The following is a 26,482-nucleotide window of genomic DNA, read 5'->3' on the forward strand; positions in this document are numbered from 1 at the left end:
TTGAGTTGAAAATCTGGACTGTCTGATTGAAATCTGCACTAATAGTAAAGGCCCGTGCGGCGTTATAGATATGGGTCGGATTGATTCAAATTCTGATCGTACCATTCATAAATTAACTCAAACGCTACGTTAACAGAGAGGATACGGATTCATTCCAATCTGTCTTGTGAGTATGATGCCACGTGCTTTTGTTCCTACTTGAAAGCCTCAGCCGCTCGATCTGCCGCTGTTCTATTCCACACAGAAAGTAGAGAAACCAACCCGATCCAAATCTGTTTAAAAAATATAAACTCAACCCAAATCTATCCACGAGTTCCTCGATTATTTCTCTTCCGTCACCGCCGAAAAGATTAATACAAAGAAACCCAACCTTTATCGCTTGCTTCTTGTGACAATAAATTAAAGGAGAAACCACATTGAACAAAAGAAAGTGAAGTAACACATCTTCAATTCTTGATCCATCCTTGCCTATCTTCCCTCTTCAGTAATTAACCAAAAATGAACATCTTCCAATCAATCCTCTATCCACCACCACCGTCTCTGTTTCTAAATGCCATGTCAGTGGTTAGTGTCATATCGCTCGCAAACGTTGGGATATCGGAGGTCAGAGGGACGCACTTGTCCTATTCTAAATTCTGGAACTGGAAGGAGGCTGTTTCTGGCAAAAGCGATACTGGTACCGGGGCTAAAGTGTCAGCACGAACAGGGATGCTTCTCTTGTATACCCCTGCGCTTGTGGCTGCAGTGGCCGCGTTCTTCGTCCCAGGTGTCATGGATGCACCACGCGGGGCCCTGGTTACCGCAGCGATCGGCTTGCATTTCCTGAAGAGAGTTTTGGAGGTGTGTGTTTGATGATTTCCTTTCTATTGTATTATTTATTTAGTATGTGCGTATAATTTATTAGTGTGTTGGCTACTATATATTTGGAAAAGTAGCGTGATGAAATTGGGTATTTGCAACTTAAAGTTTCAGCTAATGAGGCCTAGTAGCCTTACTTTAAAAATAAATAAAAAGTTTAATAGTGTGTTAGTAAGAATATTTGGTTTAGTGGCAAAAGGTAATACTCCCGACTGTTCGAAACCCGATTGTGATTACTAGATAGTGGGGACTTGACCCCGAACCTCTTCTCACAAAAAAAATAATAAAAAATAAAAAAAAAAAAAAAAAAATAAAATAAAAAAAATTAGTTGGTATGTTTGTAACTTAGTTATTTGGGGGGTGCCCAGTGCCCACTGTGTAGGGATAAAAAATACAGTCTCCGGAGTGGTACCTACTATTTTTTTTTTATTTGAAATTAAGAAAGGGAGTGGTAGCTATTATTTGAATTAAATATAATATTAAGATAATCAATATCTACCTGTTTGTTCATGTTGTTTGTGTATAAAGTTAACATGAAGACAGTAAATTTATATATATTCAGATCAGGACCTAGTGAACCTCTTTCATTTATCTAGCTTGTTGTTGTACCAATACTAGTGAAGTTTGATACTTGGTACCAAGTTGTTGTAGCTGTGATTGAATTGCTTTGGTTGTGGCCTGTAATTAGAACATATTAAGAAGGGCAGGCCACAATCATAACAACAGGCTTGCATGTTCGGGATTAGGATTGAATTGTTATGGTTGTAGCAGTGGAAGTTCAGGATTAACTAGGTAGTTCTTGATGTGATTCATCTTGGACCCATAGAGTTGCAGAAACCACCTGGCATTGGGGAATATTTATGATATTACTTGCTGATATGTATTAAATTTGTATGGGGTCATTTATAATTAATGGATCAACATTAATCAATTTACATGGTACCAAATTGGAATTAAATACTTATTTGTTTTCACTGAGAATCTAATGTAATTTCAAGTTCTGCTACAATATCTAAAGAGAAAAGGTTGCTCTCTGAAATAAAAAGTAATTTTTCTATATCTTTACTGTGCAGGACCCATGCTCCTATCTGCAATCCTGCTGATAAAGAAATTAACATGCAAGAATTACTGTTTGATAATATAATAATTTTCTTTTTTGCATTTGAAAATTCTACATGAGAGTCTACCCATGATCGTTTCGTGCTTTACAATTTGAACTGGTTTCTGATGTAACATAAAATCTCATTTGCCAAGTGTGATTTAATTTTTGTAGGTCTTATTTGTCCATCAATTCAGCGGGAACATGATGATAGATTCAGCACTTGTAATAACCTTCAGCTACTTCTACAACACTGTGCTCATAATCTACTCTCAATACCTCAGCAAAAACATGCCAGAACCACAAATTGACCTTACATATATCGGAGTTGTGCTCTTTCTGGTTGGAATAATCGGCAATTTCTACCACCACTACCTTCTGGCGAAGCTAAGGGAGAAAGGAGACAAGACTTACAGGATACCAAAAGGTGGCCTCTTCGACCTTGTTATCTGCCCCCATTACCTATTTGAGATTATCGATCTTTTTGGGGTAGCTCTGATATCTCAAACAATTCATCCCTTTTGCTTTGCATTTGGATCCATGTTTTACCTTATGGGTAGAAGCCTTGCCACCAGAAAATGGTACATGTCCAAATTTGAGGACTTCCCAACTAGGGTTAAGGCTCTTATACCTTACATCTTCTGAGGAAATTTTCCTTGTTATTATTTTGTTTTGTTTTATGCATGTAGTTAACTTTAATTTGTGTGTGCCATTGTGACACTTGCAATAAATTGTGTGTTTAGTTAATAATTCAGAAGGGCGAAGCTCCGGTATGCAAGGTTCTTTAATTTGTCTTGTAAAAATTTGAGTAGTCATATACTTTGTGCAGTCTGGCATATAAGATCCAACTTATGTACTGTAAAATTTATTTATGCTAAATAAAATGAACATATATAATTAAGGGATCGACTAACAGTCCCCCTACTTCAGTCCCCTATCTGTCCCCCGCACTAAAAGACAAAAAAAATAGTTAAAACGTGTTAACTACCACCAAAGAGCAAGATTAATGCTATCTTATTAATAGTCAAAACGTATAGTATTCATACCTACGAATTTATAGTATTCATACTTATTATCATAACTATTTGTCATATGTAAACACAAGCTGGAGGGGACCAGTAACAACCAGGGGGACCGCTGACGTCTTGTGACAGCCTGGATTGGGGACCGCAATCGTCTGAAAGCGACATTTGCCAAGATTGGGGACCACTACAGCGAAACTATATATCATTCATATCTAAATATAGAAGTATTCATATCTAAACAAATGAAGTATTCATACTGACGATTATGAAGTATTCATACATGTTTGAAATAATTTATACAATTCAAAATTCAAAGTCAGATTCATCTCTCACCCCACCTCTTCCAAGAAGTATTCATACTGACGATTACGAAGTATTCATACATGTTCAAAATAATTTATACAATTCAAAATTCATTATCAAATTCATCCCTCACCCACATCTTCCAAGAAGTATTTATATCTAACATGAAGTATGCATATATAACAAATGAAGTATTCATATTTAACTAATGAAGTACTCAATATATAACAAATGAAATATTCATATATATAACTATTCATATCTAACTAATAAAGTATTTACACATGACACTAACAATATTCACATCTGACACTAATAATATTCACACTTGCCCAGATTGGGACCAAGAAATATTCTCAACATACTAGTATGCATATCTAAAACAATGAAGTATTCATATCTAACTAAAGAATTATTCATACTGACGATTACGAAGTATTCATACATGTTCGAAATAATTTATACAATTCAAAATTCAAAGTCAGATTCATCTCTCTCATCCCACCTCTTCCAAGAAGTATTCATATGTAACATGAAGTACGCATATCTAACAACTGAAGTATTCATATCTAACTAATGAAGTATTCATATGTTGCATTGTGACAACCTTCGTTGGGCTAGCATGGACCCTCTCCAATGGTGCACCACGCTCTCCCCGCCGAATCTTGACGGTGCACCATGCTCTCCTCGTCAGATCTCGACGGTGCACCACGCTCTCCTCGCCGGATCTCGACGGTGCACCACGCTCTCCTCACCGGATCTCGACGGTGCACCACGCTCTCCTCGCCACGTGAGAAGATTAAAGATTGAAGAGGGTAGATTTTGACCACGTGAGGGAACAAAAAAGGAAAGTTGTTAGGGGGACAGATAGGGGACAGATTCAAGGGGGACAACATCTTTACTCTATAATTAATGCATAAAATTTTACTAGAGTATATCATGGTGTGTTGACTGTATGTGTTCGTATTATTATTTAATTTATCTTATATATATGAACATAAAATCATAAAAATAAATATATATTGTGTTTAGTATGTCCTTCAAATATGCCTAAAATATATTCATATTAAATAAAACAAATATATCTAAAATTATGTATAAAATTTTGTTACAATGTATTTACAGGTGTGTAGTGGACTAGTGGTTAATGTTTTTTTTTTTCAATTTAGACTAAATTTATAATTTTAAAATCATTAAATTAATAAATAATCTCTAAGTTATATTTTGTACATGAGATTAAATTTATACGTGCTAAATAAAACCGATGCCTCAATATGATGCCTAAAATTCTATGTGAATCCGTTTACCGCACAATTCTCTGTGTTTATTATTTTTTATTATTTTTTTAAAACAAAAATTAGGTCATAATTATGATTATGTAAGAGCATCTCCTCATGTTTCTATTGTTAGTTCTAAAGTTTGGTTGCCTTGGGTATGAAATTTTGGGGTGGATGCGTGTTCACTGATTTTAAGGACAACTTGCACTATGGACCTCTCCACTGAAGAATGTATGGAGAGAGGGGATATGAGAGAGAGAGATAGGAGACAGCAGAGAGAGGGGGGCTTGTGCTGGTCATTGTGGAGAGAGAACAGAGAGAGAGAGTTGTTTTCTGAAGTGGTGAGGCGGGCAAAGGAGAAGAAAAATGAACGGAAGAAGGGAAGAGAAACGCATGGAGAAGAAAGGAAGAAAGGAAGTGGTTAGACGAAAAAAAAAAAAAAAAAAATTGCTGACGTGGCAGTCAAAATGAAATTAAATCTAATTTCATGGATGTAGAGTCGTTGCAATTAAAATTAATTGAAATTGCAATTATATGGTTTGCAATTGCAAAGGCTTGCACTGATGGAGATGCTCTAACCATCAATCTTCACCTCCAACAAAATATGTGCATATGTGTAAATAAAATCAAAATAAAAGGCAACAAACAAAAATATGATAATGAAGTGAATTTAACACAGCTAATTTTAAAGGAAAATGAAGTTCTCTACAAAAGCTCCATCACATTCACCTCCAATACCATATACGTACACAACTGGCAACGAGAATTACTACTTTTATAAGCACACATATTTTGAGAGAAATATTTATTTTTTAATTATTGGAGAATTAAAAGATATACCCAACATTTTTTATAAGGCTACTTTAATTCGGAATAAAAGAAAATATAAATATGTGTCTAATTAGCTAAAATAAGAAAATCGCATTCATTCACATGAGGCCATTTGTTATGTCGCTAAAATTTTTTGCGGGCAATAAACTTTGCGAGCAAGTAAAGTATTTCTATGGACAACAATAAAAAATAAAAATTCATTTCTATATTTTTTTCGACATTTTTCTTCTTCTTTTATCTACACCATTCATAAAATTCTCAGCAACGTACTCTGCCGATTTTTTTTATTATATCCAATTTTTTTTTTTAAATAACCAAACGTCGGCTGTATTTTCAAAACTATCCAAACCAGAATTTTTTTTTTCCGGTTTTAGCACCAATTACCAGAAAATATTTTTCTAGAAATTCATGTCTAAAACCGGAAAAAAAATTCCGGATTTTTTTTTTCCGGTTTTAGCACCAATTACCATAAAATATTTTTCTAGAAATTCATGTCTAAAATCGGAAAAAAAATTCCGGAATTTTTTTTTTCCGGTTTTTAGTCCCAAACCGAAAATTTTGGATTTCTCCAAAATTTTTTTAATTTTTTTTAATTTTTTATAAACTCATTTACATATATACATATACATATATTATATAGAGGAGGGTTCAAATGCCTCCATGTTTTTGTGCCTCCATCTCTCTCCATCATTTTCAAAGTTCAAACAGTCGATCCGAACCGCTCAACCTAACCTCCATACTAAAATATGTTTGGAGACCAAATTTTATATTTTTAGGAAATTTTTTACTATTTTTTTAGATAGGTACAAAATCAGTAAATCTGAACCATCTAAAAACAGTATTTTTGTACCTATCTAAAAAAATAGTAAAAAAATCCTAAAAATATAAAATTTGGTCTCCAAACATATTTTAGTATGGAGGTTAGGTTGAGCGGTTCGAATCGACTGTTTGAACTTTGAAAATGATGGAGAAAGATAGAGGCATGATGGAGGCACAAAAACATGGAGGCATTTGAACCGGCCATTTTTATTAATATCCTTAAAAAAAACTAAATTTTAAAACTAACCCTACATTTAATTTTTTTTATTAAAAATGCCCCAACCGCCAGGCCCACGGGCGGCCCAAAACACAAGTGGAGCGCCCGTGGCTGGGGCGCCCCATGGCCCTTTTTTTTTTTTTTTAAGAGATCTTAGTATTTTGATTTGAATAATTTTGTGAAATTTTTTTTTTCTTATTTAGAGTGTATGCCAAAAAATAAAATATTTGATATATTTACGAAGTGATGTCGTAAATTTTTATAACTTTGATTTTTTTATTTTTATTTTTTTTGGTGAACTTTGATTTTATTTGTCAGTTGGATATCACAAGTCTAAATATAACACTAATAAGGACTTGGCTTTTATTATGGTTTTTATAATATATGTATAATATACACATACACATACACATACACATATACACATATACATATGCATATACATACACATACACATACACACGTACATATACACACGTACATATACATATACATATACATATACATATACATATACATATACATATACATATACATATACATATACATATACATATACATATACATATACATATACATATACATATACATATACATATACATATACATATACATATACATATACATATACATATACATATACATATACATATACATATACATATACATATACATATACATATACATATACATATACATATACATATACATATACATATACATATACATATACATATACATATACATATACATATACATATACATATACATATACATATACATATACATATACATATACATATACATATACATATACATATACATATACATATACATATACATATACATATACATATACATATACATATACATATACATATACATATACATATACATATACATATACATATACATATACATATACATATACATATACATATACATATACATATACATATACATATACATATACATATACATATACATATACATATACATATACATATACATATACATATACATATACATATACATATACATATACATATACATATACATATACATATACATATACATATACATATACATATACATATACATATACATATACATATACATATACATATACATATACATATACATATACATATACATATACATATACATATACATATACATATACATATACATATACATATACATATACATATACAAAGCTACATATATACACATACTATTTTAGTAGCTCTAAACTACTATTTTGAATAAAGGCCAAGTCCTTAATTAGTGTTATATTTAGACTTGTGATATCCAACTAACAAATAATATTAGTATACATATACACATACATTTTTGCTTTGGTCCATACTACAATTATAATTTGATATTAGTTAGTAACAAAAAAAGGTGGAAGATTTCAATTCATGCAACATATATACATATTGCCTTTTGTACATATGCAATCCCATGTGATAAAACATAACATATACTCCTCTGGATCCAATACAGTGTTTGTATAAAAGTTATGTCCTTACCACTTAGTAACGAGTTAGGCTAATATGACACTAGTGTTATATCAAACTAAATAACACCACATCTTAAACCCTTAGATCTGCTTTAAGATTCGTACTATCCGCTTTTACTGTTCAAGCACTTCATTTTGTACGAATCTTAAAGCAGATCTAAGGGTTTAAGATGTGGTGTTATTTAGTTTGATATAACACTAGTGTCATATTAGCCTAACTCCTTAGTAACCATGTGATCAAGGTTTGGCCCAAAATTCAGCAAGTTGGGCTCAAATTGCCAAAATGTTTGGTTATGATTTAGTTTGGACCGAAATTTCATACAAACTAAGGCGTATTAGATCCAACATATCAAAAAAAGAGTATGCATGTGATCCATGACATGATGTCTCTTGGTTAAAGATCTCCAACACATTGCATCTCCAAATGACATTCATCAACATATATGTGCATACATAATAAAAAATAAAAATTCTCAGTTAAAATTTTCGTTCAAAATTATAAGAAAATATCTATACATAAAATTAATTGAATCTGTATAACTTTTATACGAACCACTGAAAATCAATTTCGTAAATATATCCAAATATTATATGAATTTCGTAAATATATCATAAAATTTTCGTAAAATTAATTGAATCTATATTATATGAATTTACGACATCACTTCATAAATATATCCAAATATTTTATTTTTTGGCATACACTCTAAACAAGAAAACTTTTTCTTCACAAAATTATTTAAATTAAAATACTAGTATATGTATATGTGTATATGTGTGTATGTGTATATGTGTATATTATACATATATTATAAAAACCATAATAAAGGCCAAGTCCTTATTAGCCGATTTTTTTATTTATATCCAAAATAAAATATAAATTTAAAAAACTAACCAACTAGCTAATGAAATTGCAAAACTATCCAAACCGGTTAACCATTAACCGGACTCAAATCAAATTTCCGGTTATTGGTTTCCCGGATCCATTGAAATAGTCCGGTTAACCATTAACCGGAAATTTGATTTGAGTCCGGTTAATGGTTAACCGGATTTGTGAATTTTCCTTTTTTTTTTTTTGAAAACAGAAATTTCTATTTTATTTTATTTTTGTATTAAAATATTAGAAATGTTGAATATATTTCTTTGAAAATAAATAGAATACAATATAATTTGATTTATTAGAAAGACTGCAACTAATAACTCGAATCAATATTTTTCAGGCCGGATTTTTCGCGGCTGTACGAAAAATTAATATATTTCTTTATGTGCTATTGGAAAAAAATAAAAATGCTTAGATTCTGAGTTATTGATCCCGGTTCAAAAGTCACTTCTATGCAATCTAGAAAATATTGTGATGACATTTAATTTATAAAAAGTTATATCTATTTTGAGAATTCTTTTTAAAAACAATTATTAAATAAATTAAAGTTTTTGTTTTTTTTTCAAAAATAGAAACAACTTTTCATAAATTAAATGTCCTAGAAGGATCACAATATTTTCTAGATTGTATAGAAGTGACTTTTGAACCGGGATCAATAACTCAGAATCTAAGCATTTTTATTTTTTTCCAATAGCACATAAAGAAATATATTAATTTTTCGTACAGCCGCGAAAAATCCGGCCTGAAAAATATTGATCCGGGTTATTAGTTGCAGTCTTTCTAATAAATCAAATTATATTGTATTCCATTTATTTTCAAAGAAATATATTCAACATTTCTAATATTTTAATACAAAAATAAAATAAAATACAAAATTTCTGTTTTAAAAAAAAGAAAAAAAAGAAGAAGGAAAATTCACAAATCCGGTTAACCATTAACCGGACTCAAATCAAATTTCCGGTTAATGGTTAACCGGACTATTTCAATGGATCCGGGAAACCAATAACCGGAAATTTGATTTGAGTCCGGTTAATGGTTAACCGGTTTGGATAGTTTTGCAATTTCATTAGCTAGTTGGTTAGTTTTTTAAATTTATATTTTATTTTGGATATAAATAAAAAAATCGGCCTTATTAGTATATGTATATGTATATGTATATGTATATGTATATGTATATGTATATGTATATGTATATGTATATGTATATGTCTATGTGTATGTGTATGTATATATGTGTATGTGTATGTGTATGTGTATGTGTATGTGTATGTGTGTATAAATGTATATTATACATATATTATAAAAATCATAATAAAGGCCAAGTCCTTATTAGTGTTATATTTAGACTTGTGATATCCAACTAACAAATAAAATCAAAGTTCACCAAAAAAAAAAAAAAAAAAAAATCAAAGTTATAAAAATTTACGACATCACTTCGTAAATATATCAAATATTTTATTTTTTGCCATACACTCTAAATAAGAAAACTTTTTTTCACAAAATTATTCAAATCAAAATACTAAGATCTCTTAAAAAAAAAAAAAAAAAGGGCCATGGGGCGCCCCAGCCACGGGCGCTCCGCTTGTGTTTTGGGCCGCCCGTGGGCCTGGCGGTTGGGGCATTTTTAATAAAAAATTAAATGTAGGGTTATTTTTAAAATTTAGTTTTTTTAAGGATATTAATAAAAATGGCCGCATTTGAACTCTCCTCTATTATATATACATATATTATATGAGGAGGGATCAAGTTACAACATTTTTTTAGTAACAACAAGTTATCACAACCATTTTCTATATTTTCAAAGTCCAAATCGTCAATCCAAACCGTTAGATGTGATCTCCACAATAAAATGTGCTTGGAGACCAAATTTTACATTTTTTGGACTTTTTTTACTATTTATTAAGATGGGTACAAAAACTAGTTAAATTCAGACCATTGAATTTTGTATCTATCTTAATAAATAGTAAAAAAATTCTAAAAAATATAAAATTTGATCTGCAAGCACATTTTAATATATCCATTATGTTGAATATTTTGAATCGACTATTTGAATTTTGAAAACTTTGAAAATCGAGCGTGTAATTCAAAAAAATATAATTGAATCCCTCTTATAAATTCTACGAAAATATTTACTTATTTATTTTTAAAAGTATTAATATTCTAATACGAATTTTAGATCTTGTGAAATTATTCTGGAGTCGTGAATACGTTTCTATGAGGGCTGATAACTGATAAGAAATTAAGCACCTGTCGTGAATCAGATCCTTGCGACACGGTTCCTCTTCCGACTTTATCCACAGAGAATCATGGTTATATTCTGAATGACTCGACTAAAAACTTAAAAAAGTATCGCGGCTCATTCTGATCACCACACGGTGAGTCCAAAATCCGCTCAATTCCTATCCTTAGATCCTCTCACCGCCTGGTCCATTCACCGCCGGTGATCCCACGTCAGCACGAGTCGATCTCAGTCTTTCTCGGGACGTCGCCGAAAATTAGGGTTTTTCCGCTCACCTCCAGGTAACTCGATTCAGAGCTCTTACTTTTTTAATACCAAAGCGGTAACCATTTCGCATCTCGCTTCCTCTCACCTCCCGCATATGCAAAATTATTTCTGTTGCTCCTTTTCTATTGTTTATAAACTTCCCCTCCCTCGCTTCCCTTGTGGTGTTCGACTTATTAAATCCGTTAGGGAAGAACTGCTATTGTCAGTGATCCGTTAAAGAGTGATCTGCGCGTGCCTGTTCAATAGTTATATTACTGTTATTGTAATTTAGACTACAAATTTCGATAGATGGATGGGTTGGACAGTTTTAGACTGTCAGATGAATTTTTGGTTCCCAGTTTGGGTGTCTGCAGGATTAAGGAGATTGAATTGAATGGAAGCTGCAAAATTTCAGTTCTTTTGAGCTAGTAATTCCTAGCTAATGTCACGCATGTTTTATGTGAAATCTAAGATTTAGATTTTTATATAACTAAAGTCTAAAAAATGATGCGAATTAGTTCTGTTAATACAATTGGCTTCTAGCCTTTTAAAAAAAAACGATGCGAATTGATTTATTCTTTTTTGGAGTTTACTTGACTTCTATCAGGTTCTGCAGCCTATTAATTTAAAGCTTATATTGATGCTCGTAATGCTGTCTAATTTGTTCTGGTTTTGAAAAATTAGAAGTCAAATCAGAGTGGTACCTACCTTAGTAATACCAGTACTGATTAGATTACTAAATTAATCTTTTACTATAAAGAGGCATATATTTGTGACGCACAAGACAGCTGCCAAAATTTTCATCTTGTACCATAATTGACTTCCCACTGTAGTATTGTCCATTTTTTTCATGGAGATTTGAGAAAGGAACTCACATATAATAAATTGAATTACAAGCATATCAACTGATATTGCTTAATGCATGTTCAAATTGAGCAACTGTCTCATGGTATAAATCTTAGGAATGTGGTAACAGTTATCCAGACTCAATTTTCAGTCAAATTCTCCAACTAGTGACTTTTTACTTAAACCGCCTTCTAGAAGGTTGCTAGCATACAAGTCTTTATAACATATCAAATCTTTATACATAGCATATCTAAGTTTGTAAAATGTTCAAAGTACAAGTTTTTATATATCAGTTAACAACACTAAAGAGTACTCATTCCAAGTCTTTATATCAAGAATATAAGATTTTATTAGAAAGTACTTGTTCCAACTCTTTATATCTTAAATATCAAGTCTTTATATCTTAGTTAACAACACTAAAAAATACTCTTTCCAAATTTTAATACCTAGCATTTCAAGTCTTTAAAAGATTCAAAATTCAAGTCTTTATACACTAAGCTTATATATTTTTTTTATCATAGCTTAGGTTTTGTTCTTAATAAAATTTGCTCTAAAAGACACAGATGGAGAATGCTCGCACCGAGGCAGATGAACTAATAGACGAAGACTATGTCCAGTGCCTCATGTCACTGGACACGAATGCCCGAGCAAGCGAAACTGACCACTCAATCCTCTCAGAGCCTCCTGCTGATGGACCACCACAAAACTTAGCAAATGACACGAACAGAATATCAGTCAGCATAGTTAAAGAGACGGAAGCAACCATCAAAGAGCCAAAAGAGCCTGAGTTAGGCATGGCATTTGAGTCTGATGAGGCTGCCAAGGGATTCTACAATGAGTATGCAAGGCGACTTGGGTTCCCTTTCAGGGTTGGCCGATCCCGTCGTTCCAAGGGGGCTGAAGAAGTGGTTATAATGAAGAGGTTTGTTTGCTCCAAGGAAGGCGTCTATAGGAAGAAACAGTCGGGTGAAGGTAGAGTGTTATTTTTGAAATTTTGGTTCAAATAAGGAAAAGCAACAAAAAAGAGGCAATTGAAGTTCATTTGCTGAACTGATGGTTGTTCCCCATTAATTAGGCTAAATAAGCTCTTAACTGAATGCGGAGAGCTGTATTTGTATTGGTATGGTACTCTGCTGATGTATATCAACAAAAATGCAAAGTGTTTCCTGGAATAGCGGCATTTGATTAGAAGATCCAGCATAACACAAATCAGATACAAAGAGACAAGATAAATATTCAAAGTGGCTATGGTTGAAGTTATTACTTAATGACTTACTGCTACTTCTTCTGAGAAGGGTGCAAGCATACTGGTTTTTTCAGTCTATTGTGTTTCTCTTTTTGTTCATTTTTATGCCATCCACAATATCTTTGAAGTTGTTATATATCTTCTTTTTATCATTGTTTTTCAGTTTCAGTGAATAAAATGGGTGCATAATTGGTACCAGCAAGGTAGCAACAATTTGTGGCACATGTCTATTTTACAAATTAACTGCAATTTACTGTTGTCCATGAACTTTTCCAGAAGGAATGAGGAAGCGGGAACGGAACTCGATGCGTGAAGGATGCAAGGCCATGATGGAGGTGATCCGTGATGCCCCAAGCCGATGGGTCATCTCAAAGCTTGAGAAAACCCACAACCACCGCCTCGGGGCCTCCAATCGAGTTGGTTATCTCCGTGCTCGTGGCACCTTTACTGATGCTGCCTCTGCCTCATCTGACTCTAAACCAAATGTACCAGATTTCTCCAATCCCGACTACTCTACCTTCCTCCACCAAAATTTGTTTGGTGAAGGTGGCGACGTGCAGGTTTTATTGGATTACTTTCGAAAGAAGCAATCTGAAAACCCTGACTTTTTTTATGCCTTGCAAGTTGACAACAGTAGTTGTGTCACGAATGCACTCTGGGCTGATGCCAGGTCAAGAGCTGCCTACAGGTACTTTGGGGATGCTGTCACATTTGATACCACATACAAGAAGAACAAGTACATGATGCCAGTGGTGGTTTTCTCGGGTCTCAATCACCATTTGCAACCCGTTATATTTGGGTGTGCATTGCTTGTGGAAGAGACAGAATTTTCGCTTGTTTGGTTATTTGAGACTTGGTTAGCAGCGATGGGTGGTCGAGCCCCGGTGTCAGTAATTACTGATCAAAACCGAGCTGTGGCGGCCGCTGTTTCTAAGGTTTTTCCCGGGACGCATCACCGGTTATGTAAGTGGTTGATTTTGAGCCGAACTAAACAGAAGCTTTCGCATTTGTACAATTCCCATCCAACACTTCGAGCTGAGTTGGAGAGCTGTGTTATAGAATCGGAAACTGTTAACTCATTTGAAGCAAGTTGGGTGTCAATTATTGAGAAGTATGATTTGAGAAAAAACTCTTGGCTTCAAATCCTGTTCAACCTACGTCAGAAGTGGGTCCCTCTGTACTTGAAGGAAACATTTTTTGGTGAGATGTTGCCAACCCAAAAACTAGAGACAATGAACGATTTTTACAAGAAACATTTTAACACCAGAACTTCTCTAAAGGTTTTCCTAACACAGTTTGACCTGACGATGGCAAGCCGATATGAAGAGGAGGTGATGGAAGATCTTGATTCAGTACGGAGGTCACCTGCTTTGAAAACTGCATCCCTAATAGAAAAACAAGCTGCAAATGTGTACACAAAAGCTGTGTTTAGTAAATTTCAAGAGGAGTTTGTTCAGTCTCTGGGTTACGTGGTTCAAAAAATCAGGAATGGAGGTACTTGTAAATTTAATGTAACCTCAGATGAAGATTCCCTCGACACATTTTACGTCACTTACAATACTGCTCGAAAAACAGCCAACTGCAGTTGTAAAAATTTTGAATTTTGTGGGGTTCTGTGCCGCCATATTTTTGGCGTTCTTCTAATAGTTGACCCACGAATTCTACCTGAGGAGTATTTTCTAAAACGCTGGTCGAAAATTGCTAAAGTGGATTTGGAACCTGAGACGGGTTGTGGTTTGGTTCAAGATAGTATTAATTCACGGTATAGTGACCTGTGCATTGATGCAGTTAGGTGTGGGGAGAAAGGCGCAGTCACTTTGGAGATGTATAAGGATGCCAAAGAGGTGTTGCAAAAGGCTTATGAGGAAATTATTGCACTTGAAAAAGATGCGAACCGAGTGGTACATAGGGATCCAATTAATATCAATGAAGAGATTACAATCGATGACGCGATGACTGATCAATTGCAAGATTCTGAAAGAAAGGTGAGATTTATATTGCTTTTTGTTCTGTGGTTAAATCAAATTATAGCTATCGGTGTTCCTTGGGCAACCACCAACAGTGAGGTAGCCTGAAGTAGATTCAACTGTACAATTTAACCGTCGTAAACTGTTGACTGTTAGATGATTTCCACAATTATTGCTAGTGTTTTCCTCATTTTAGCCTAGTTTACTTCATTTTGTTCTAATTGCCAAGTTGTGGCATCCATATTTGCTTCATTGGCAATGTTTTGTTCATTTATATTTAAAGTAAGTAATCCTGGTCATTTCTGTTCTTTGTACTGGTGCTGCCAGTAGAGACTAGATTGTGGAGCTGCAAATACATATCAAGAGCCATCTTTCAGAAATAATTATATTTCTGCTTGCTATAAAAAATCGATCTAGACTTTGTATGTAAAGCACTGGGTGTTCCTCAGCTGCATTTTTGTACTGACCATTGGTTGATCCTTGTTAGTTTCATGGACCAATACCATACCAGTAAATTTCCAGATTATTTCAATTAAATACATGATGTTTATTTTTCATTTTTGTTTTCAGGTGACAAATTTACTTGGACAACTGCTCAGTTCATCTTGGTCACCTGTCTGAAACTTCCCTGTAACCTCCAAACCATAATTTTTTTCTCACCATATTTAATGGCAGCCAGTTCATACAAGGGAATTTCAGAAGGTAAGGGCCTCAGAGTTGTATATACTGTGCAGATCTTCTAATGTTTGCTGTATGCTGTACTACCAAATGTAACATGATAATTTACCTAACATCCTGTTAGTTGTAAATAATTTAGTTTTGACATAAGAGGTTCCCTCTATTAGTGCATCATTTCAATCAAGCTAACTTGCCATTAAATGCAAGTTTAGTTCTTTCTATTTGTTGAGATAACTTGAACTGCAGAAGTTGACTAATGAGTCAACCTTCAGAAAATATTAAAATTGAATAAGGAATTGAAAATTGAAGCAACAAAGATGGCAATTTTGACAAGAAACTAGATATCAACCTTTGTCGGAACTCGGAAGGTAGGTGCTTAGTCTTCTTATAGAAGCTTTGATCAAATGTAAGATAGGCATATCTGCCTGTTCGTTAGGGGTAAGAATATTAACAGTGCTGAGTTGGTTTTAATGCAACGACAAGTAATAGAGTGATAATGAAGAATCATACGACATGTACACTGCATGAAGTCAAACTAGCGCCGTTAATATCTTTACCCGTCTGATAGGTCTGATTTGATTATTGCTGAATGCTGATACAAACAACTTGAAGCTCGTGATCGGAGGTCCAGATATCTAGCCTCCGAGCCTGCAGAAAAAAAGCCCGTGTATTATTTCAAGCCCAAAAAAGTGCCTGTAAAAGTGCATTATTTATTTCAATACCTCATCATCTTTACAAATGCAGCCTACGGGCATTCATAGCCCAAAAAAAAGAGATAAAAATAAATAAATACAAATGCATCTTTTGCCCGTAACTCCTAAGCTTTGGCATTTTTCATCTAATAAGTCCTGCCATAACAACCTTTTGAATTTGCCAAGCAATGCTATAATGACGGGGTCGAATACTCAAATTTGCTGACATGGAGTTCTTGGAATTTCTAACCCATTTTTAATCTCTGTTTCCAGGGACGGCCGTAGGATTTTTACTAAGGAGACAGAAATAGGGTTCAAATTTGCAAATTTAACAATCTCAGTGAAATGAGTCAGTCGGACCCACTGTCTCAGTACCATTGGTACAGATTCAATGTTTGACCCAGTCGAAGTGTGACCTTTTATTCATGCATATCTACATTTATTTTAAAATTTCCAGTTCAATATTAATTTTTTTTCCTTGTAGGATGAACTAGAGATAGAAGAAAATCTACTGAGTGCTGGGAAATCTGTCAATGACACCTCAATTGATTTCGTGAATAAAACAGCCGAGAAAATAATAACACAAGCACACAGTACCAACTATCTAGCAACATTTAGCAGATTGTAGTGGTTTATGATGCACATATGCTGCTTGTATTTTTTTTTCTTTTTACAAATAATTGCAATTTCAGGCATTTTTAATGTTCATAAATTTGTCAACTAATGTAAAAACCATGCAGATGGTTTTCTTCAAGGCAGATTAAGATATAAACTATTTACTCTTTTTTTTTTTTGAAAAAGAGGGTGTGTAGATGACTTAATTACTGTCATTCTGTTTTGTTGAAAGATTGCTATCACAAGAACTTATCTAAACGATATTCCATAGAGAAATTTAACTAAAAGTATCATAATTATACTTAATATAATTAAAAGTTGTAATTTAGACACATCTTGTGTCCTTATAAATGAAAAAGTTTCATAGCTAAGAAATTGGAAAGAAAAAACTAAAGATAATTTTTATAAAAATTGTTTTTATAAAACTTGCTCTTTCTCTAATTGGTTCATAACACAAGCAAGCGAAGAAATTAAAACCCAGTGGTTAAGAAATAAAGATTGAATTAGTTTCTATTATTACCAAGACAAATGTATTTAGGGTCTCATTTTTTATTATTTGGCTGCTCATTTCTTCTCGATTTGCTGAACCAATCGGCTGCCTTCATTTTTAGCAATTTCTTGTGTTTTCTAATTCATTGCAATCTCCTTTCTACTACAAAAAAAAATTATAATTCTTTTAAAAATGTATAATCATTTTGGCATATTTTTAGAGTCAAACACTAAGATTCTCGTTTGCTCTCATTATTGATTAATATATTATGAAAAAATCAAATAAAAATTAATCACATCTAAAGAAAGTAATTAAAACAATATTTCAATCCCGTTGCAACGGACACTTAACTAGTTTTAAATAAAAATATATATATAGTTTGATATTTTAAATAAAAATTATATAGTTTGATATTGTTTGGGGAATAATTATTTAAGTTATCGATGTGGTATAAGATACTCTTGGTTATAATATATATGGAGATGCACAATGTTACAATTATAATTCTTGAGATTAAATTTAGAAGGGTTGAGAACTATTTAACAATATTAAAAAATTATTAAAAATAAAATTTATTTTTAAAACCCAATATCATAAGGATAATTTATAAGATGTATACATATCGTTCGTAAAAAAATAATAATGACGTTTTGTGCAAGTTTATTGTTCATCAAGCGAGTTAAATTTTTAATAATTGAAATTACTAATCCTTGAAATGTTACCAAATGGCGTTACTCAAATTGTATTCAAATTTATTTACAGTCAACCTATAGTCCAACGTACAATATCTGGACACCACTAACGGATAATATTCGATCCGTTTAAGCAAAAATGACACAGAACTCATGAATAAAATCATCAAATATATTTCGCAACAAAAAAAAATATCCACATCATATATATTCGTTTTGTTATATATATAACATAATGCAGCTTCTTCCTTGAGCAACATAAATATATATATATTGAAAAAGAAAAAAAGTGAAATTATCCCGGGTCTTTATATATGTTTTCTTTAATTAATAAGAACATTATTCTACAAGGAATTAATAGGCTGTTTAGAAGAGCATTAATTACAACAAAACGATCGACGAAACTTTTGTCAAATTATTGCTATATATAACAGAAAAGAGAAAAAGTCAATGGTAAACGGTCAAGGATGGTAATGATCGTTGACTTTTATGCAAAGATTCAAGCTAGTTAGTAGTTACCCAAAAGCTACGGGATTCTCTCAAAAAAAAAAAAAAAGTTACCCAAAAGGGCATAGAATTGTCAGAGCGTTGGCAGAGAGCGCCATCTTAGGCTATTCAACGATTCCGCCCGAAGTAGCGAGATTTCTTGAGTACGAAAATCTGATGCCAGTGGAGTCAGTTGTTTTTTAGAGAATCCGGGTTATGGTAACTGGAGCCAAATTCATTGCCCCCGTCGGGTGTGCTTTGTCAGCGTAGAATGGGTAGTACAATGGATTGTTGTAGCACGAATAAGCGATTGGAAAGTCTTTCTAGCCATATATAACTTTCCCTCGGTCTGTTTTGTTTGGTTTTCCGAGCATGAAACTATGCACGTCATAGTGCTGCTGCTAAGGTCAAAACAAATTAAACAAATACTATCAAAACAACGCTGTAAATTAAAGCTCGAGTTCTCCTGGGATGAAATTAGTAGGTTTTCTATTCTCAGCTGCTCTTGGAATAGACCGGAAAAATTGCATGTATGCTTGTCGTGTCGTTAACTGATATGGGGATATCTGGTACAATTATAATTCTTGAGATTAAATTTAGAAGGGTTGAGAACTATTTGACAATATTAAAAAATCATTAAAAATAAATTTTATTTTAAAAACCCAATATCAGAAGCATAATCTATATGATGTATACATATTGTTCGTAAAAAAAAAAATAATGACGTTTTGTGCAAGTTTATTGTTCATCAAGCGAGTCAAATTTTTAATAATTAAAATTACTAATTAATCCTTAATTGAAATGTTACCAAATGGCGTTACTCAAATTGTTTTCAAATGTATTTATAGTCAACCTATAGTCCAACGTACAATATCTGGACACCACTAACGGATATAATATTCGATTTTAAGCAGAAATGACATAGAACTCATGAATAAAATCATCAAATATATTTCGCAACAAAAAAAAAATCCACATACATCATATATATGTATGTCATAAAAGTTACACAATGCTTTTATATATATAACATATTGAAATTTTTGCATTAGTGATGATTCAAATCATGCAGTTTCTTCCTTGAGCAACATATATATACATGAAAAAAGGAAAAAAGTGAGATTATCCCGGGTCTTTGTGTTTTCTTTAATTAATAAGAACATTATTCTACAAGGAATTAATAGGCTGTTCAGAAGAGCATTACAACAAAACGATAGACGAAACTTTTGTGATCATGAACAAAAAGAATGCCATGCGATATCATACTTGTGTTATTTCCTTGCAAACACCATCCAAGCCTAAAAACCAAAGGCCCATCTCCAGTGGATTCGACTCGACTCGACTCGATCCCAACTCCATCTTGACATCAGGCGATGATGCCGACTTTCCTGTGAGCTTTTGCACAATGCTCATGAACTCATGAGGCTTTGCATGAATAACTCTCGGCGTACGCAGATGCACGACCACCGGTGGCTTTTTCTTGTTTATCATAGAATCGGATGAAATTTTGATCTGATGTGGCCGTGGGCCTTGTAGACCATTCTTTGATGAGCAGGAAGAAGAAGGCATAGCAGCTGCGGTTTCTTTTTATCTATGTAGTTTGTTTGGAAAGATCGTAGTGTTTTGTATTTGACGGAGATAGTACGGTCTGGTGGGTATATATATAGGCGATAGATAAGGAGACTTAGCCAGAGAGACGGTTCTGAGATCTATTATTATGAAAAATTATTGGGAAAAAAATTTAACAGAGCAATTTTGGCTTCTTTCAGCGCACGAACCACATGAAACGTTGTTTTGATTCTATAGTCCGTGAGCTGTATGAAGGCAAAACTGATCTGTTAAAATATTTAGTCAAATTATTGCTATATATAACAGAAAAGAGAAAAAGTCAATGGTAAACGGTCAAGGATGGTAATGATCGCTGACTTTTTACCCAAAACCAAAATGGAATGAAATTGTCAGAGGTCAGAGCGTTAGCAGAGAGCGCAAGTATTTAATAGAACAAGTAGTGGCTGTGGTGGCCTGGCGGGTCACACTGTCAGAGGAAGGACGTCAAGGGTGATATATTTGGTCAAAAAAATGCGAGATTTTTTAATTTTAATATTTATGTAAAGATCCGATCGAAACATTTGACAACTTCAAAGGTCTCGTCTCGTCTGTCTTCGCATACTTTGTCAGTTTCATTTATTATTTTTATATCACTTCTGTATTATGGACTTATTGTACTTTTTTTGGTCGGACCAATGCTAGGAATTGTTTGATGAGGATTCGACAACAGGATAAAATTATCATTTTTTTTTGTTTTGATAATTTTGTTAAAATTTTTATAAATATGTTGATTTTTTATGTAGATTGAATGTAGATTATTTGTATATAATTTGATAATCACTTGATGTTCGGATTAGTGTAAATTTCATTTTATTATATATGATGAATATTATGTATAGATTCTATGCCACATGTTTAAACAAACTTATAAATTACTTTTTTACGATTGTTGAGATTTTCGAATTAATTTTTTGTCAATAAATTATTATTTTTATTGCTTGCATATATTTTTTTTTCAAAATTACAAGTTATTTTTGTACAATTGTCGAGGTTGTCAAATTTAATTTATTATCAATGTACTGTCATCCTTTATTGTTAGCGTGTGTATATATATATATATATATATATAGGAATATGCTAGCATGCTATGCATAGCATAGAGTCCCTCCGTGCAACGGCTTGGATTTTGACTTTTCAAAATTCTAATGGTCGATCCGAGCCATTCATCTTGTTCTCCATATTAATATGTGTTTGGGGACCAAATTTTACATTTTTTTGAATTTGTTTACTATTTCTTTAGATTTATTGAAAATCGCTGTTTTCAGCAAATCTGGACCATAAAAAACAGCGATTTTCAATAAATCTAAAGAAATAGCAAAAAAATTTCAAAAAATGTAAAATTTGGTCTCCAAATACATATTAATATGGAGAACAAGATGAACGGTTCGGATCGATCGTTAGGATTTTGAAAAGTCAAAATCCAAGGCGTTGCATGGAGGAGCTCTATGCTATGCATAGCATGCTAGCATATTCCTATATATATATAGGGTCTGACTAATTTGCTACCGGCAGCATTTTAGCCGGAGGTGCTGCCACTGTTTTTTCTATTTTTTTGATGTTCAAATGACAAATCTAAACCATTAGATGTTTAATCTATATTAGAATCTACTTGGAGACCAAATTTTACATTTTTTGGAATTTTTTTTACTATTTATTAAGCTGGATTGAAAACCGCTGATTTCAGTAAATTTCTGCAACATTGAAATCAGCGGATTTCAAACCAGCTTAATAAATAGTAAAAAAAATTTCAAAAAATGTAAAATTTGGTCTCCAAGTAGATTATAATATAGATTAAATATCTAACGGTTTAGATTTGTCGTTTGAATATCAAAAAATAGAAAAAACAGTGGTAGCACCGCCGGCAGAAATGCTGCCGGCAGCAAATTAGCCACAGCCTATATATATATATATATATATAGAGTAAGGCTTGGGTGCTATGGATAGCATAGAGGGCTACAGTGCTACGGTTCAATATTTGAGTTTTTAAAATCCTAACGGTTGATCCGAACCGTTCATCTTGTTCTCCATATTAATATGTGTTTGGAGACCAAATTTTACATTTTTTGGAAATTTTTTACTATTTTTTTAGCTAGGTAGAAAATTACTTGATCTAAAAAATTCTGCACCATTCAGATATTTGATTTTCTACCTATCTAAAAAACTAGTAAAAAAATTCCAAAAAATGTAAAATTTGGTCTCCAAACACTTATTAATATAGAGAACAAGATGAACGGTTCGGATCAACCGTTAGGATTTTGAAAACTCGAATATTAAGCCGTACCACCGTAGGTCTCTTGCTATCCATAGCACCCAAGCCTTACTCATATATATATATATATATATATATATATTTGTGTTAATATATTCCTTCTCGTTATCCTATATTTTATATTCAAAAGTAATATTTTATGTCCCTGTTATGCGTGTATTACCATCCATTAAGGACGTATTTGGCAAGCTTAAAATTTAACGTGCTAAAATAAATATAGGCTTAAAATTCTGTTGGCTCATGAGAATATTCCAAGACAAAGAGAACACTGTTCAGCAGCTAATTATGCAAATCGGTGAGCATAGGGACGAAACAGAAGCAAGAAGAACACGAGAAGATCGAACGGGAGAGATTAGACCATAATAATTTTACATTCTGCATTTTATTTAACTTTTTTACTTCTTTTATATTTCGCAATTTTCCACTTTTTTTACTCTCCCCCATTCAAACCAGTTGTTTTTTTCAACACACGCACAGGGTTTCTAACCTGGAAACTCAACCACTGTAACCATTTGAGGTTAATATAAACAAGGGCTAGACCCTAGTCGTTTCTCAAAAAAATTCTGTTGGCTCAGTTAAGGATGAATTCATTGGATATATTTTTGTTAGTTTATGTATTTGAAATATGTGTTATCATAAATATACCATTGTGTTATGTCTCCATTTCATTATTAAGCACATTGGGTATCCGATCTACTAACAACTACGATTGAAAGTTGAAATTTTGAATTTAATCTCAGCTCTCCAATTGCATAATATGTATTCTTTTGATTAAATGCATCTGAATAATATGTAGAAGTCTAAATTTAACTAAAAACATACTCGCCACACATACCGCCACACAATGCATTAAAATTAAAATTAAATAAAATCTGAAATTTAACGATATAATATGTTTCCTTATTTCTCTCTTTCCAATATAACGATATAATTATGTTTTCTTATTTCATTCATAATTTCTCTTCTGTGTTTCTATAATCATGACTATAAAATAAATAAAAAAGAATAATAAATCTTAGTAATGAAATACATATCATACAAAAAAGAGGCAATCCTATCAAATATATTTTAAAAATTCTATTGATGTTACATTGCTTAAAGAAGAATCACTTGATCTATTTAATATCTTAATTTATAGTAGTATTAAATTAAAAGTAAAAATAAAAAAGTATTTAAGAAAGATAAAATTTTATTTAGAAAAAAAACTTTATATTCTCAATAATCTAATTATTGCTATAAAAATAGTGTGTTCCTATTTAATATGTCATTTAAAAATGTTAATTGTGTTGACTTTTGGACAGGGGCGGAACTAGAATTTGAGTATAGGGGGGCTAAACAATTATTAAAAAAAACAAATATATGATATAATATAACCCAAGATAATTAGATATTTCACGTTTTAATTTCATAAAAATATACAATAGATTACTAACACCAATAACGCACATGTCTATCAAAATTAAACTAAAATTTTAATCATGAATAAAGAAAATAACATATTAACAATTTAGCATGAAAGTGAAATAAACCCTTTTGAATCTGGCATGATAGTGAAATCAACTTTTATCAAAAAATTATAATGAATAGTTTTAATTAACAATTTGCAGATAGATACCAAAAACTCAATTCAAAACGTGAATCGATTTTAAAAGTGAGGTCGTAAATTTCGCATTGCTACAATAGAGATAGAAATTTTGAAGGTAGATTTTTTTTGTCTTTGGACATTTGTTTTGTTCCTGTTTGCTATGAACAGTGAAGATATTCTTTCTTTCTTTTGTGTTACATTTTTTCTCACTGCCTATTCGCTAGAGAATAGAGTTACATAGATTGTTCTTTTTCCATCTCATTGGGCACTTTCTTTATTTTATTTTCTACTATATTTGACCTTTCCAAGTTGGAAAGGGAAACGTTGGAATTTGGAATGGATGTCTTTCCTATTTTCACTGTGCTGGATTCGGAAATCAAAACGTTTAATTGGAAATGAATGAGCAACCGTCAGCTATTCTAATTTCTACATGTTACTTGTAAGCCCTTCAAATTTATTATATTATTTATAGGGGGGCTAATCCATATATAAAAAAGAAGTTAGTTAAATTTACAAGTACTTGATAAACAAATTGTAAAATCTTGGGGTGGCTTAGCACCCTCCAGCTTGACTTAAGATCCGCCCCTGCTTTTGGAGCCCTCGACTTACTCGTTTGACTGGATTTGCAAAACATACATAATTCCATTTTACAGTTTTCCTTCTTGAGACATGTGCAGGTTCATGACAACTGGAGATACAATAAATACACATCGATGATGAATCAATGAATTGCAATATAACATCAAAGATGTGGTCATAAAACACAAGAGTATGAATAGCAAAAGCATAACTCAAGATTAAGGACAATTAATCTGTAAAATTGGTAAAATAAGTTTGAGACTGAACTAAGTGAGGCCTACCGTTGCAACGGTCCAGAAACCGTTGCAATGGAATAAATCAAGTCACAGAAATGACTGCGCCACATTAAATCAAATCAAGTGGCTCCAGCCGGAAGTTGAGTCAGAGAACTTTCGTTGTGGAGACCGTTGCAACTGTCCTTGACCGTTGCATATCCAAACCTGTTCGAACTATCCTACCGTTGTAACGGTCCATGAACTGTTGCAACGGTCAATACCACTTACTTCCTTTTTGGCAGCTCTCTATAAATAGAAGCTATATCAAGGTTTGGATTGACACTCTAACTGCCCCCAACTTCAATATTCTTTATTTACAGATCTAGAGAAAGTCATTGTTGCTTGTGTGCTTAAACTTCAATACTCACAATCAATATTAAGCTTATTCAATCAATTATACAACTCCTAGAGTGATCCTGCGTGATCAAACCATTTACTACTTCAAGCCTTTATGCTCACCCAGCAATCCTTGAGTCCTCGCGAATCAGATTGTCTTCCTTGAGCCTTTAGTGCTCCTTGTTCGGGCCGTGTGACTTTTCAGAAGATTGTAAGGGCTCACCGGTTCCACTTTGTAATCTTTTCTCATTGGGTAAAGAAAGGTGCGCCATCTCGAAAGTCACGGGCCTCGGAGACTTAGGCGTTAATGTTGGGTTTCGGGGTAACCAAAACCCGTTTAGGCTTAAGCTGTGGAATGATCGTAGAACAAAAATTTCTACGGCCAACTTAAGCTCAGGATTAAACGGGGTATGTCAGGAAACTTTCCAATGCGGTCCACCTTCAGTATTCCTTTGGCATCAAAACCCAATTTAATCATTTTTACAGATCTACTCTATGATTGATTTCTAAAACTTTAATCTACTTACCAATTAAATAGATTGATATAACATATTTATACTTTGTTTCCAAATCACAGTTGGAATGCAGACCAAGCGAGTAGAGCTACATCACGGGAATGATTCTCCTCGGAGCATCAGACGTCTGATGCCTCTATCGGTTATCCACCAGGATTAACTGGAGAGCGGTTTATTTCTTTTGCCAGAAATACTATAAACCGTGAAATTCTGCAAAAACACTATTCATAGAGAAAAAGATGAAAACCCGTAAACACGAATTTTCGGTTACTCAGTTTCATCAA

At 32.7% G+C, this 26,482-nt stretch overlaps 2 protein-coding genes across 4 annotated transcripts; both read left to right on the plus strand.

The window, feature by feature from the left end:
* Window positions 1-358: 358 nt before the first annotated feature.
* Window positions 359-2,745, plus strand: LOC144558482 (uncharacterized). Its single transcript, XM_078307323.1, has 2 exons — window positions 359-840; window positions 2,132-2,745. The coding sequence occupies exons 1-2, from the start codon at window positions 499-501 to the stop codon at window positions 2,600-2,602; spliced, it is 813 nt and encodes a 270-aa protein (XP_078163449.1). The 5' UTR covers window positions 359-498; the 3' UTR covers window positions 2,603-2,745.
* Window positions 2,746-11,190: 8,445 nt separating this feature from the next.
* LOC144558380 (protein FAR1-RELATED SEQUENCE 9-like) lies at window positions 11,191-16,219 on the plus strand. 3 transcript variants are annotated; one of them, XM_078307220.1, is made up of 4 exons: window positions 11,191-11,354; window positions 12,723-13,137; window positions 13,688-15,396; window positions 15,949-16,219. In XM_078307220.1, the coding sequence occupies exons 2-4, from the start codon at window positions 12,729-12,731 to the stop codon at window positions 15,997-15,999; spliced, it is 2,169 nt and encodes a 722-aa protein (XP_078163346.1). In that variant the 5' UTR covers window positions 11,191-11,354; window positions 12,723-12,728; the 3' UTR covers window positions 16,000-16,219. The 3 variants fall into 3 exon arrangements, with proteins under 3 accessions (XP_078163346.1, XP_078163349.1, XP_078163345.1); XM_078307223.1 differs by having other exon boundaries at window positions 12,729-13,137; XM_078307219.1 differs by lacking the exon at window positions 11,191-11,354 and having other exon boundaries at window positions 12,594-13,137.
* Window positions 16,220-26,482: the final 10,263 nt, after the last annotated feature.

The sequence above is a fragment of the Carex rostrata genome, chromosome 8 (genome assembly GCF_964058835.1).
Source record: "Carex rostrata chromosome 8, lpCarRost1.2, whole genome shotgun sequence".
Classification (NCBI taxonomy): Eukaryota; Viridiplantae; Streptophyta; class Magnoliopsida; order Poales; family Cyperaceae; genus Carex; species Carex rostrata.

Bases quoted from the DNA above. Each gene is read 5' to 3' on its own strand.
- LOC144558482 (XM_078307323.1), top strand. From the start codon at position 499: ATGAACATCTTCCAATCAATCCTCTATCCACCACCACCGTCTCTGTTT. The intron at 841-2,131 runs GTGTGTGTTTGA...TAATTTTTGTAG, and splicing joins TCCTGAAGAGAGTTTTGGAG to GTCTTATTTGTCCATCAATT.
- LOC144558380 (XM_078307220.1), top strand. From the start codon at position 12,729: ATGGAGAATGCTCGCACCGAGGCAGATGAACTAATAGACGAAGACTAT. The intron at 13,138-13,687 runs GTAGAGTGTTAT...GAACTTTTCCAG, and splicing joins GAAGAAACAGTCGGGTGAAG to AAGGAATGAGGAAGCGGGAA. The intron at 15,397-15,948 runs GTGAGATTTATA...TTTTGTTTTCAG, and splicing joins TGCAAGATTCTGAAAGAAAG to GTGACAAATTTACTTGGACA.